At 33.2% G+C, this 14,216-nt stretch overlaps 1 protein-coding gene across 6 annotated transcripts in view; it reads right to left on the bottom strand.

Moving 5' to 3' along the window:
• The window catches only part of PTBP2 (polypyrimidine tract binding protein 2), an 81,637-nt gene that overhangs the window by 9,268 nt on the left and 58,153 nt on the right, over positions 1 to 14,216 (bottom strand). For 4 of the 6 annotated variants that reach the window (XM_060621633.3, XM_060621632.3, XM_060621637.3 and 1 more), the window contains one exon: positions 1,252 to 1,406. In XM_060621633.3, the coding sequence (XP_060477616.1) occupies positions 1,252 to 1,406 (155 nt within the window). The remainder of the gene's footprint in view (positions 1 to 1,251; positions 1,407 to 14,216) is intronic. The other 2 variants (XM_060621635.3, XM_060621634.3) reach the window with 1 other exon arrangement.

Raw genomic sequence — 14,216 nt, forward strand, 5'->3', positions numbered from 1 at the left:
AGGACAAGGAAAATAAAGGATAAGACAGGGAAGGGAATGGGCATTTGGGAAAAGACAAGGAAAGGGAAGGTGAACACACAGGGAAAAGGATGAAATGGGGAAGGGAAACAGCAATGCAGAAGAAAAAAATAAGGAATTGGGGAACAAAAAAAAAATAAAATATAGGTCAGTACATAGGAAATGCAGGAATTTGGTCAGAAAATGGTTGGTTTATGTACTGTACAAGAAAAACTGAGTAAAATGTAGTCATCCAAGACAAATATGGGTAAAGTACATCTATATCAAAGAGTAAATTACAGCATTTCATCTCAACATAGGGAAGGAAAGCATGCACAGGAATTTTAAACTTTGAACTTTAACTGCATAAGCATGGCTGGTTATGAAATGCAGGCAAAATTCTTAAAAGAAAAACAAAGGCACTCTGATTCAAACATTTTAGCATGCAGAACTGTGAATGACAATAGTATCAAATGATAAAATAAGCTTAATGTTCGTATTAACAGAGGCCAATTAAAAATGAAACAAATATTCAAATTAGACATTGTAAACTGATACACTGAGCTTCCCACATTTCATACCAGCTTTCATAGCAATCAAAATAAAATATACCAGACATAAAATGTACAACTAAAGAAAATAACTCAGCAATAAATTTTATTTAACAAGGGGGAGGGGGAATAAAGTTGAAAAATATTTTTAGAAGACAATGACTAATAACTGCAAAGAAAAAATTACTAAGAAAGACTGGAAGAGTGCCTCGTCAAGATCTTTGGAAGAACCTTCAAAGAAAAATGTATTAGAGTAGTTCACATAAAATAAGATTTAAAAAAATGCAATGACACATAAGCATGAAATGAACAAGCAAATAATTAGAAAAGGCAAAGAACAAAATTGTTTTACAGTTAAATCTGCAAATTAGATCACATTTGCCTTTGAGAACAACAGAAAGAAAAAGCCATACTACAGTACTTCACCATATTTTTCTTAGGAAAAATAGGTAGTTAGGTTAAAATAATAATATAATAATAATAATAATAATAATAATATATATATATAAAGAGATATGACTGCCTAGGGAAATATTACCTAAACAAATACATAGATTTTATTCAGAAATAGAAACGTACAGAAAATACTTTGACTAATGAATGTACATAAAAAGAAAGGCAAGTGCAAAATGAAATAAACATGAGAAACTTTCACAAATGAAATGGAGTTAAAGAATAAACATTACAAAATTATTTTACTAACCTCTTCATTTAAATTGCTAACCAACAGGACTGTATTGCCACCAGCTGAGACTCCAGGCATACCCACTCGGCCAGCAGCAGCTGCAGCAGCTGCTGCAGCAGCATTTGGAATAGCCAAAGGACTCAGAGCTCCTGGAACAGCTGCAACAGGAAGCCCTAATTTTAAAATAAAGCATATTTTACGAAACACACACAAGTCGTTTACAAAAACCAATTTAAGCACGATGGCTGCATGGCTTACGGCTGACCATTCCAAATGGTTCCTGAAAGTTAATTTGTATAACATTTAGAAAAATGGTTTACTGATAATGCATCAGAGAAAATTAACTGGTTTCAATGAAATCATTAAATATTAGGGCTAAGGTACATACCTGTATGTTAAAAAATTAAATATACCATATTCCATCTCCTATGAAAAAGCAAACAAAGCATAAAGGATGTAATATTTCTAAATCAGAGATTTGAAAGATTCACTTCCACGGTTTATAGCAAGAAGCCACATCTAAAATAAATATCATCTTCAACAAAACAGTAACTCACACTTTTTTCTACAAGTGCTATCATCTTCATAAACTCATACTTGAAACCAGACAGCTACAGTTTATGAAACAAACAGTAAGTCAGTCCTTCAGTTCTTGGAGACCTATCACCCTGAACATCATTATTTAATTCATTCAAATGACTTAAAGAAAATCTTACAGAAGTTTGTTTGCCTTAATTCCATACTCAAGTAGTCATAATGAACACAACAAATTTCTCAAACACATTTCCCCAGTAGAAGGAATAAGAAAACGTCACCGTATCCACACAGGCTTTCTCCTTCAGTATTTTCCCACATTTTGCCTACCAGTTTTAACATTTCCTTCTCATTTCTATTGTTCTATTTTCCAGTCTTACTGTTGTTCTATCATCTTTAAGATATGCCAGTCTTCACTCTAGAGAGAATTCTCTTTTGTCTCAGCATCTTTTATCCACGTTCCAATTAAAAGAATGAACTCTAAATCCTTTCATCCCTGAAATTCTTACATACCAGCTGATTCCTCAATACATATTAGTTCACTAATGAAGTAAATTGTATGTTACTTTTATTCTTCCCATGAAAAAGGAAACATCCAACCTACATGAAGTTAATCCGTGACATACCTGGATCAAAACGGCCCTTTGTACTGTTGTCCCAAAAGTTCATGTTTTATTTCTTCTTTTCTCTTTCCATCAGCCTTCTTGTCTATGTCATAAGGATGTGCTGTTGCCTTTGGTTTCAGATCTCTCAATATTTTAGCCAAGTTTTTTTTTTTTTTTTTTTAAGTCTTTTTACGTTATAGAAACTATGATGGCCTTTCACTGACAGTCTAAAAGGTTAAGATTCACAATTCTTAATCTCTTCAGTTTCTGACTTCTAATTTTTCCCTCCAATTTCTTTGTATCTCTTCTAAGCACTCCAACAGTGGAAAGATATTTTTCTCAATCTTTCTGTGGATAAGCTTATTTTAGTGCTTTTTGCCCACTTTTTGAGATTCCCCCTTTTTTATTTCTCCATCTTATTTTTTAGATTCTACTTTTTGTGATGGAAAATATCCAACACATAGAAAAGAGAGTCTACAATAACAAATCCCACATACCCATCACACTGGTTTACCAATTACCAACTTATGGCCAATCTTGTTCCATCCATTCACCCATTTTACTTTTAAAATAGAAACTTCTCGTTCTTTGATGCCTTTTTGGATCCATCGGTGTGAATCTTTTTAACCAATTATTCTACAGTGTTACAAACTTCCCCAAGTCAAATACTATAGCCCTATGATTACACTTCATAGGTTGTTTCCATTTAACATTCAATAGATATCTTAATTTGCTGCCAATGGCAAGTATGAGGATACATTCCCAATTCTTAGGTATGCACTAACAGTAATTTTGTTTCTGAATACTGTTAGAAAGTGACCCCTCATCCTTTCTTTAAATATAGTATTCCTTAAGTATTTTCAGATAGCTGTGGCTGAATGTACATACCATTCAACTAAAGTTGACAACACAATTATTTCACACTGGCAGAAACTCCAGATGCAGGCATTACACTGTCAAATTATTTCATTTCCCTGACTTTAATTGGCTACTTTTCAGTGGAAAAAGTAACTTAAAATTCTGTTAAGATTCTTGGTCTTAATGGGATCCAGTCCATGGCCCAAAACAAATACTATCGAAAATACATGGTATGCAGAAGAGGTCAATATCAACCCTCAAATTCCCTTTTAGGAATAAAAGACTTTTTTTTTTTTTTTTTTTTTAAATCCATCAAAGACATCTGAGAGCAGCTCCTTTCACAAAAAATTAAATCAGCTACATTTCTGGTTTTTCAATTCTACCAGACAAGAAACAATTTTCAGGGCCCACTAAGCCAGAAAAATTTAACTGAAGAATTAGTTACCAACATTAATATAAAAATTTTCCCTGTACATCCCTACTCTTCACTGCCATCTTGTTCATTAAAATACTCCTACTTATCTACTACAATAGTCTTGAACTTTGTATCCCACAATGAAAATGTTCTTTTAGTCTCAGGACCCCTTTACACTCGTAAAATTTACTGAAGAATACAAACAGCTTTTAAATGAGTTGTATTTAACATATCAGAAATTAAAGCCAAGAACTGTTTTAAAATGAACAAGTATACATGATCACATATTCTATTATCCTTTAAAGCAATGTATGCTAGTGAGAATAAGTCAAAAGACAACATTTTAGTAGTGTTATGGATATATAGTTTGGACTTTGTTAGACACCCTAAGAGGGCCTCCAGAGATCTCTAAACATTTTGTGAACCACTGCCATGTATTCTTGGTATGATGCTTTGTACATCTGTGGTTATCAATAAATAAGGAATTGGGGAAAAAAAAAAAAAAAAAAAGGAATTCACTTCCAAAAAAGAAAATGCTGTAACATGATGGATACACACACACACACAAGAATGAGACATGCAATAGATTACTCAGTACTGACACTTCCAGGATTAAGTCTGAAGTCATCTATTACTCGTCTTTCCTTGTTGACATTTCAAGCAATATTATTAATTCATGAAATATAAAATATCAATCTACCTAAATTCAATATATAAATCTAAACATGACAGTCTAAGCTTAATATTTCATTTTTTCAAAAAAGCTTCTTCTGAAATACACCTCTACAATGTCAATATACAATGATCTAATGAAAACTTCACCAATATACTCAAAGGTGATAGAAAATTTGTTCAAAGAAACTTCATTCACGACATAATGGTTTTTGAAATACATTTCTTATTGAAATCTGGATGTTATAATGGAGTAACTTGGTGGCACATTATTTAAAACATGAAGACTTATCATGGAGAAATGACCACTGAGAATTAAGAGAGAACTGAAATTAATTTAAAATGGAAATTGAAAAAAAAAAAAAGTCTAGTCTTTTTTTAGTGTGACAGATCTGAGAGACTTTTTAAATGCCAGGGAATGCCATCTTTTAACAAACAACATTGCACTTTGGTAAAAATAAGACTGCTAATTTTCTAGTGAGAAAATGGGCTCAAAGGAGATGCAACTACCTCCTTCTAGTACGGAGGTAACGGGAAACAAAAAGTGGAATGTAAGCTGTTGAGATCTTCACTGCTGTTACTACTATCCAAATGATATACGTCTCCCCACTTTTCTATTTATTATCACCAATCTGGGCCACTGTGCTATGGCAGGTGATACTGCCAAATCATCTTTCTTCATTTTAGGTAGCCCAGGGTATGGCCTAAGAGTACTTTAAGAGACGAGGGCAGTCTGTCTTTAATACCACTAGCAAGTAGTTCTCTTCCACTGTATCCTCCCCCATGCTGATAGAAAAGCTTACTTAAGCCATCTTTACATAGTTCTAAAATCACTGGAATTAGTCTTGAGTTTTTACTGGACTTTTAAAGTCTCTAACGACAGATTCTACAATTAATTTCTCAGTACACTCTTCTCTGAAAAATTACTATCAGTCAGGAAAAAAAAAATTTCGGTTTAACCTAAATGTCTTCCACATTAAAAACAACCTACATTGGGGCACCTGGGTGGCTCAGTCAGTTGAGCGGCCGACTTCGGCTCAGTCATGATCTCGCGGTCCGTGAGTTTGACCCCCGCGTCGGGCTCTGTGCTGACAGCTCAGAGCCTGGAGCCTGTTTCAGATTCTGTGTCTCCCTCTCTCTGACCCTCCCCCATTCATGCTCTCTCTCGGTCTCAAAAATAAATAAAAAAAATAAAACGTTAAAAAAAATAAAAATAAAAAAAATAAAAACAACCTACAAAATATTTCATGATGCACTATTTATTTACACCATAATGATAAATTCTGAAAAATAATTCTGTATATTTATATTAATGTTAACTTCTAGTTGTAAATCAACAAATTTACAATCTCCCCTTCATAAAAATTACATAAAACATGTTATATACATTGGCTCCAGCAAATTATTTCTAGTTGTAGAAATACTTTTAATACTGTATATCTTTAGCTATGGCAGCAGGTATGCTGGAAAAAAATATTGACACATGTTCATGATGAGACATAAAAATGCCTATTCTACTTCTAGGATTGTTATAAGGATAAAATAATGTCAAAGAGCTTCATAAACTGCCACACAAAGGTGTAACAAGAATCCTTTTCATATGAAGTGATCTTCATCAGGTGGGTCACCCAGATATTTTGAGTTGACTCAGCAATTTTATAGATTTCTCATGTTAGTTCTGACACATTACTAACCCTTCCACCACTGAAATGGATGAACACACAGCCATGTATATGATACAGGTTCAAAGTCCAGTGGGATGAAGTGATATTACTTATTTATCTTAAGGTCACACAGACATCCTTAATCTTGCCCAGAAGAATTAAAAAACCTAATTTATTTTTTTATTTTTTATATTTAGTATTTATTATGTATATATTTATGTATTTATGTATTTATGTATTTATTTATTTATTTTTGAGAGAGAGACAGTGTGTGAGTGGGGTAGGAGCAGAGAGGGAGACACAGAATCTGAAGCAGGCTCCAGGCTCTGAGCTGTCAGCACAGAGCCTGATGTGGGGCTTGAACTCACGAACTGTAAGATCATGACCTGAGCTGAAGTCGGATGCTTACTGACTGAGCCACCCAGCTGCCCCCAAAAACTAACCTTTTTGTTAACTTCCTTTAAATCATTTACAAATTTATCCATGGTTTTTAGTAAGGTTTTTATTTTAGAACAGTTTTAGATTTACAGAAAAACTGAAGCTTCTACAGAGTTCCTATATAACCTGCACACTTCCTTTTCCCATTAACATTTTACGTTAGTGTAATTATTGCAATTAATCAACTAATACTCATATATTATCATCAACTGAAGTCCACACTTTGTCAGATTTCCTTGGTGTGCATCTAATATTCTTTTTTGTTCCAAGATCCTCTAATACATTTAGTCATGTCTCATCCCCTTAGGCTTCTCTTGACTTGTCCTTAGGATTATTTTACCCATGATTTTTAAGGATGCACAATTTGTTTTATCCCTTCATTTCCCATTCTAAAATTTATACCCAAAGTCCATTAAATTATTTCTCTTGGTCTTACTTCTTTACCCTGTTTAGGACATCTGGTAGTTTTAAGTCTCACATACTACTGAACACAGTATACTGGAAGGGCCTTCTAATTCATAAAGTATTGGGTTTTCGGTGAGGAGGGAGGTTTTAGAACATTTTATTTCCTGATTTGAAACTAAAAATTTTGCTTTTGACAAAAATGAGAAACGCTATTCTATCCTCAATCCATGCCTCCTCTTCTACAAACCTACCCTTCAATTCCTTATTGTACCTGCTGGAATCCATTCTTTTCTATCATTAACAATCAAATTTTTCTTTTTCAACGTGTTCCTTAGAGAAACTTTTTAATTAAAAGCTTGCTTTGTCCTCTTGGAACTTCTCTTATAACCCTTTCAAAAAGTCATTTTTACCTCCATAAACCCTTCCCCAAAGGAAAGAGAAAGGATGTATTATTCATCATTCTACCCCACCACCCAGTGTTTCTTTCAGACTGCTGTCCCACCACCATCAATTAAGACAGCTTCTGCATGAAATCATTTCTCATCAAAACAACCATCAGGTTACCGGGACATTTTCACTCATTATATAGACTTTTTAAGCACCTGGCTTTATTCCTCCTCCTCTCTCAGCCCCTATTATCATCCTGTGATATGTCAAACACTCTGATCTCGCGATTTCTTTAAAACTTCTACTTTGATAATTTTTACATCAATCCATTTTAGCAACTTCTCTCGCTACATCTTTTTCTTTTTGTTTTGCCATCCATTTCTAACATTTAAATCTCCTTTCCCAACTTCCTTCTTCCATCTTTCTCAATTCTACCCCATACAACCACTGAATCCACTTGTGTCCTTTATTTATTTTAGCCCTTTCTATTCTTCCTGGACTTGACTTCACAATGTAGCCTAAATTTCTTTGATATTCTTCAATGCCAGACTTGGATAAATCCAATCTTGTACTCTGGCTAAACTTTCATGTGCTTAAGTATTAGAGTGAACACAGAACACATAACATACCCCAAAACTGATTCACAAACATTTTGTTATTTAACATCAGCTGACTTCCTCATCTATTTTCAAGAGTTCTCTACAAATCCACTAGACTTAAGTTCAGAAAGTCTACAATTGAGATCAGAATCCCCTTAAGTTTTCCAACCAATTTCAGAAGTCCTCCCTTCCTTCATCTGTTTCCCCTTTTCCTTTTTTTCATAAAAACACAATGGTGAGAGGAAAGAATATAGACTACACAAATGACGACTTCGGTTCTGGCTCTAGCTCTGCCCCTACATTGTTCCCCGCCCCCCCCCCCATTTCTGTGTGAGCTTGACAATAATCCCTTGTAGTTCTCACAGTGATCTAAACAAGTACCTCTTTATTTTTTAGGATCCAGCATTTTCACTATAATCTTGAGCCAATACACTACAATCAATTCTGGGACTTAATTCTATCTCAGCTCTCATTACTTCTTTTCTAAAAGAAACATCTTAAAGACTGAGAAATTAATATTTTAAAAATTCAGCCCTGAGAAAATAGAGGATAGTTCAATAATCCAAAGACTCAGGATCATTTTCTAAGAATGCACACATAGGGAGATAGGCATGTTCAACCGTAGTTTCTTACTTCTTAGATGTTAAGACAGAAATGAAATGAGAAAGCCAAAGATATGGGACAGTGAATTAGAACAGGTATTTTCGTGTGATTTATGATTTATGTCTAATATGATAAAATACTGCTTTTCTAATTATATGGTTTTTAAAAAATTTTTGATGTCATGACATTCACCGATACACTTTAAAGATTTATGTAGTTTCATATTTCTGGGAAATATTTCTAGAATGTGTGTATACTTGTAATTATCTTAATCTTTGTTGGGTGATGACTTGCAAATGTGTCTGCAGTAAATGAGTTATTTGGCTTGATTTTATGACCAGAATTTTCTTTGCTATAATTCAGTCTTATAATGGAATATTATAGACAGGCTTTGCTAAAATTAAGATTTTGGTATTTAAGTTTTAATGTGTATTTTGTAAAAACATAAAAATACAAATTCAGTTTGCTATGTTTTGGTTTCCATGATACATACATCTCTATTTTGGATCCACTTTTGAACGGATATATGAACAATACTTTTGTTTTTGCAATCATATAATAACCAGGTCCAACACCTAATGGGCTGGGCAACAAAAAGCCAATGTCTTGGCAAAACAAAACACCTTAGTATAGGAGGGACAAAAAGGAAATTAAAACTATAAGACTTACATATTTACTATATGTATGACATTATTCTATTTTAACTCCATGGGGGGGAGTTTAGTCAGACTAAGAGGCCCAACTAGTCTACTGCATATTTTATTCAATTGTCTGTTAGGAGTATGAACTCTGGAGCCAGACTGCCAGCATCCCTGAATACCTCAGCCACCCACTAATTATAAGAATCTGAGCAAACTGCTCATCTTTTTGTATTCCAGTTTCTAAACTGATAAAGTAGGCGGACAGTTAAGGGTTAACTTCATTTACGGACAATGTGAGGACTAACTCACAAGGGTTAGGAACAATGCCTGGCACATAACGCATATTCAATCAATGGCTAGTGATTAGTATCCATATGCATCAGACAATTTCATTCTAAGCCATAGTATTTCAAATATTTTTGCTACAAAATAAATGAAATGAAGAACTGCAGCAATATAGGTGGAATCTAAGTAACTACTTTTAAACTAATAATTTTCTAAATATTTATTCCTCTCATGGGAATTACCCAAAAGATCTAGGCATTTTGACAGTGGAGCCATATTTTTCTAGGGAAAGCAAATAGTGTTAGGAAAAAAACAGCTTATCTCTTCTGTCAATACCCATCATCCAAAAAGACCCCACTTGTTAGAAAGTGGTATAAAGTATCCTCAAGACTCCTTTCCACAAGGATCTTTTTAAAAAAGTCTACTTAATGGCCTACATCATAATAATTAAATGAAATCAGACTAAGCTCTGAGGCTACTGAATGGTTCAGAAAAAAAAAACACACAAGAATTTCTAAATAGCATTCACCTTTGGAGGATACTGTAACAACCTAAATTTATTAAGTAATATCTAAAAGACAATAATGAGTATCTTATTTTAAAACCACACATGGGAAAACATGGGCATCACTTAAATATATCATAAGAAAATAGATGAGTATTGGTCTATTGCTCATTGCGACATACTAATTAATTTCCAATTTGTCTGGATTTGTAGTTTTCCCCCTCATCACCCTACTGAAACAGCATATTGCAATGTTGCATAAAAGATGTTTGTTTTTACTGCATATCTTATAGAACCATATTAAAAATGTATAAACAGACAGACTGCACATACCCACAGATACAAGGAAAAGAACACCTAAGGGATGTTAATCCTTTGAGAAAACAACTCACACTCATATCTGCGGGTCTTTTTTCCCCTCATAAGTAGCTACAGGAGAAGTGATTTATATTCTTTTGGTATTTAGTAAAGAAACACTAATGCTTCCCAGTTCTTTATTTTAGGGTGATGTATTATTTTTGGGGAGAAACATATTTAAATTTTAATTAGCTCTGTTTAGTCCTTATCCACCACCACCCTTTTCTTTTTTTAGGCCACTGGCTATGACCAAAATAAAAAATTATTATTACATAAATAAAACTGCTCACCTCTGGGCTAAGGCCATTATCTCAAACCACTCTGGGGCTACCAGAACCAGGAAGCAACCTACAGTTTCTGAAGTTTAAAGCAGAAGTTGGGAAGAATCTAGGTTGTACCCATTCATAAACTGGTTTAAATAATTAACAAAAAACAAAAGCTGGGCATCAATTTCTTCCACCTAAAACTAGTAAATAAATGCAAGAATTTAAAACTGTCTAGAACAAACCAATTATAAGGTAAACAGCCTTAGTTGATGAAGGAAAATTCTACAAAGATTTTCAACTAATTAATGGAAAGGGATATGTGAATGGGGAGGAGGAAGGCAACATTTGCAACCCCCATATAGAATAAATTAAGGCAGCAATCACTGGTGGATTCTCAAACCATTAGATCAATATAATGAAGGATCATAACACCTAAACTACAATCTATTTTAAAACATGACTAAAAGTGGGATAACCAGATGTTTTATGCTTCCAATAGACATACAATATGGAACAAGAACACCTATGAAGTATTCCTATGAATATTCTTGAGAAATAGAAATAACAGAATCTAAATTTAATCAAGCTTTTGGAGTTAACTTCTGGTTCACATGGAAACAAGTTAAGATGACACTACAAAAAAGAGCCACACCAATCCAGACTGTAGGACTTTCTCAAAATAATTAGGTTTCCTCATTAAGTCAATGGATCTGAGGGTGGGCATGAAGGGAGAGTACAGATTACCAGGGACTTAAGAGAAATAACCAGATGTCATATATGGCCCGAGAGGATATTCTGAACAAAGCAACTCTTAAAATACATTTTTTTGAGAAAACCGGGGAAATTTGAAGATGGATTGAGTACTCAATGACATTAAGAAGTCACTGTCAAATTTGATGGGTGTGATAATCATATTATGGTTTGGTAAGAAAATGTCATTATTTTAAAGATATTATGGTAATGTTTGAGATGACATGACATGATGTCAAGGATTTGCTTCAAAATACAATCGAAAAAATGATGAACAGATAAAACAAGTGTGGAAACTATTGAATCAAGATGATGGGAATGTAGGATTCACTATACTGGTATATGATGACTGAAATCTTTGATAGTAAAAAGTTTTTAAAACCTACCATATGAATAACCCATTCGAAAATAACAAAAGCTTTCAGAAATCACTTAAAAATAATTTTAAAAGAATATTTTAAAGTTTACTTGTTGATTTTATGCATCACAAACAGGAAAAAAACTCAATTTAACAGCTAGACAACATTCTATCAGAAAAATGCCAAAATATATTTATTTGGCATGAATAAACAAAGTATTAAAATACTATTCAATAGCTATAAAGAATTTTTTTTTGAGAATTCTGTTAACTTTGCTAAAAAGCTAAATTTAGCATCTAAAAATTACTAACTTTTCTCTGTATTTATCAACTCCCATTACACAGTAAAACCATCTTGGGATTCTTGAAAAACTACAAACTACTGGGACACACTCCTCATTATTTTCAGTGTAAGGGTAGGGCTTGGTGATTTCCACATGCAGAAAAATTTGAGAGACACTGTCCTACAGAACTACAGATTTACCTTTATGAACAAATGTTTGTTAGATCGGTCCTCAATTATCAATTATTTTGACATCAACAGATTTCGTATAAAAAGTTTTGTATTGACTTTTGTTAAGGCCATATGAAGAAATGGATGACAATTACTTTATTCAACTCAAAACACATGGAAAGCTCTAAAGTACTCTTTGTACAGTACCTTCCCTAATTTTTTAAATGTAGACAACATGATCATGAAAAATTACTTCCAGCAATTTTTCTAAAAGTGATCCGCCCCTTGATAAATTAAATACACTTCTTAAACATGATAAAATGATCATAGTAACGACATCTCAATTTATAATCTCAAGGATTTTTATCACCTTTTTCTTTGAAGTAGAATACGTGAATAACTAATAGTCTGCTGGATTTGTGATTATGTATTTAGATGTCAGATTTCTAATTATTTACAAAGCACTAGGTCTCACTTCTTGAAAGAAGTACATTTTCTGAGACACTGAGACACTGTAATCCCTAGCACTAAAAGAAAAAGAGAAGCCAAGTATAAATGCTAGTCTTAATAAACCATTATGTAAAATAAACCAATTAAAATGTATAATATTGATTCCGAATTCAGCCAAATCCTTAGATATAAAATTATACGAGGTAAAGTGAATTCCCTAAATATTTGCAGAAAATATTTAGTACTTGTGTTCTTACAGAATCTTCGAAATAAAGGGTCATCTATCAATTATTTCATTTTGAACAAGTACTGCTTGAGGAAGTCTCAGCAGGAAATGGATCAATACCATCAATACCAGTTTGTTGTATGTTGAAGTCACCTGACATTAAATATCATTGCAGGCAAATAAACATAGAAAAGATTTAGTTACCATTCCAGAGGGCATGACCTTACTAAAGTAATATTGGATGTTGCTATAAAGGGTGCCTGAAAGCTACTATAAAAGGCAAAATAGTAAGTGGCTCCTTATAAAGATGACAATATCCACCAATGTGGGGGAAAAAATTAACTTCATGTCCGATAAATAGATATCTTTGGATTGAGATAAATTTAAAAATAATTTTTCTATAAACTGGCTAGCGTAAAATACTGTGTGAATCAAGTTGAAGACTCAGCTTATATGAAATATGGATAACCTTAAAACACACTTTACATGTACATCCCAATAGAAAGACAACCAATTCAGAGACTTCTGTCTAATAAGCATTTAAAAATTACAAGCTAGCTCATAATAAAAAATTAAAATAATAACCTGACACATTCTTATCAAATTAATATCCAGTAAATCAAAAAAATAATACTCAATGCTAGTAGGGAAAAAAGTGGAATAGCCAGCCTCATATACCATTCATATTAGTTTTGTTTTTTTTTTTTTTAAAATGTTTATTTATTTTTGAGACAGAGCATGAACGGGGGAGGGTCAGAGAGAGAGGGAGACACAGAATCTGAAACAGGCTCCAGGCTCTGAGCTGTCAGCACAGAGCCCTACGCGGGGCTCGAACTCGCAGACCGTGAGATCATGCCCTGAGCCGAAGTCAGACGCTTAACCGACTGAGCCACCAAGGCGCCCCCCATTCATATTAGTTTAATATCACCTTTCTAGAAAGAAATTTGCAGTAAGAATCAGGAGTCTTTAACACTTTTTTTGATTTAGTATTTCTAGCTCTAGGCATCTAGTTTAAGGGAATAATTTGAAAGACAAAAAGTTATGTACAGGGTATCTGTCACATGCCATATATGTTAATAAAAAGTATAGAAGAAGATTCAATGTCCAACAAAGGTACTTTCAAAAATATTAAAATTAGTTTTCAAAAAAATTCTTACAAAATAACAATTATAACAACATATCACAAAACTGCAGTGTGATTTTAATTTTGTACAAAAATACTTATTTACATAGAAAATAAGAGCAAAAATATTAACAGTGGTTACCTCTTGTAAATGATCAAAACTATCAGAGTCCATTCCATTATCTGATTTTTGAATCTTGTAACTCCCCTAACATTCAAAAAATATCTGGGGATACTTAAACAAAACCCAGTTATAACAAAATCCAAAACCACTGAAATAGATAAACGATGAAATCATTTAGTAAAAGGTGAATTCACATATTTCCACTACAAAACATTTCCTTTTTCCTTATCAAGCAAGAGTGCAGAAACAAAGATATATTAAAAT

The sequence above is a fragment of the Panthera onca genome, chromosome C1 (assembly GCF_046562875.1).
Source record: "Panthera onca isolate mPanOnc1 chromosome C1, mPanOnc1 haplotype 2, whole genome shotgun sequence".
NCBI lineage: Eukaryota > Metazoa > Chordata > Mammalia > Carnivora > Felidae > Panthera > Panthera onca.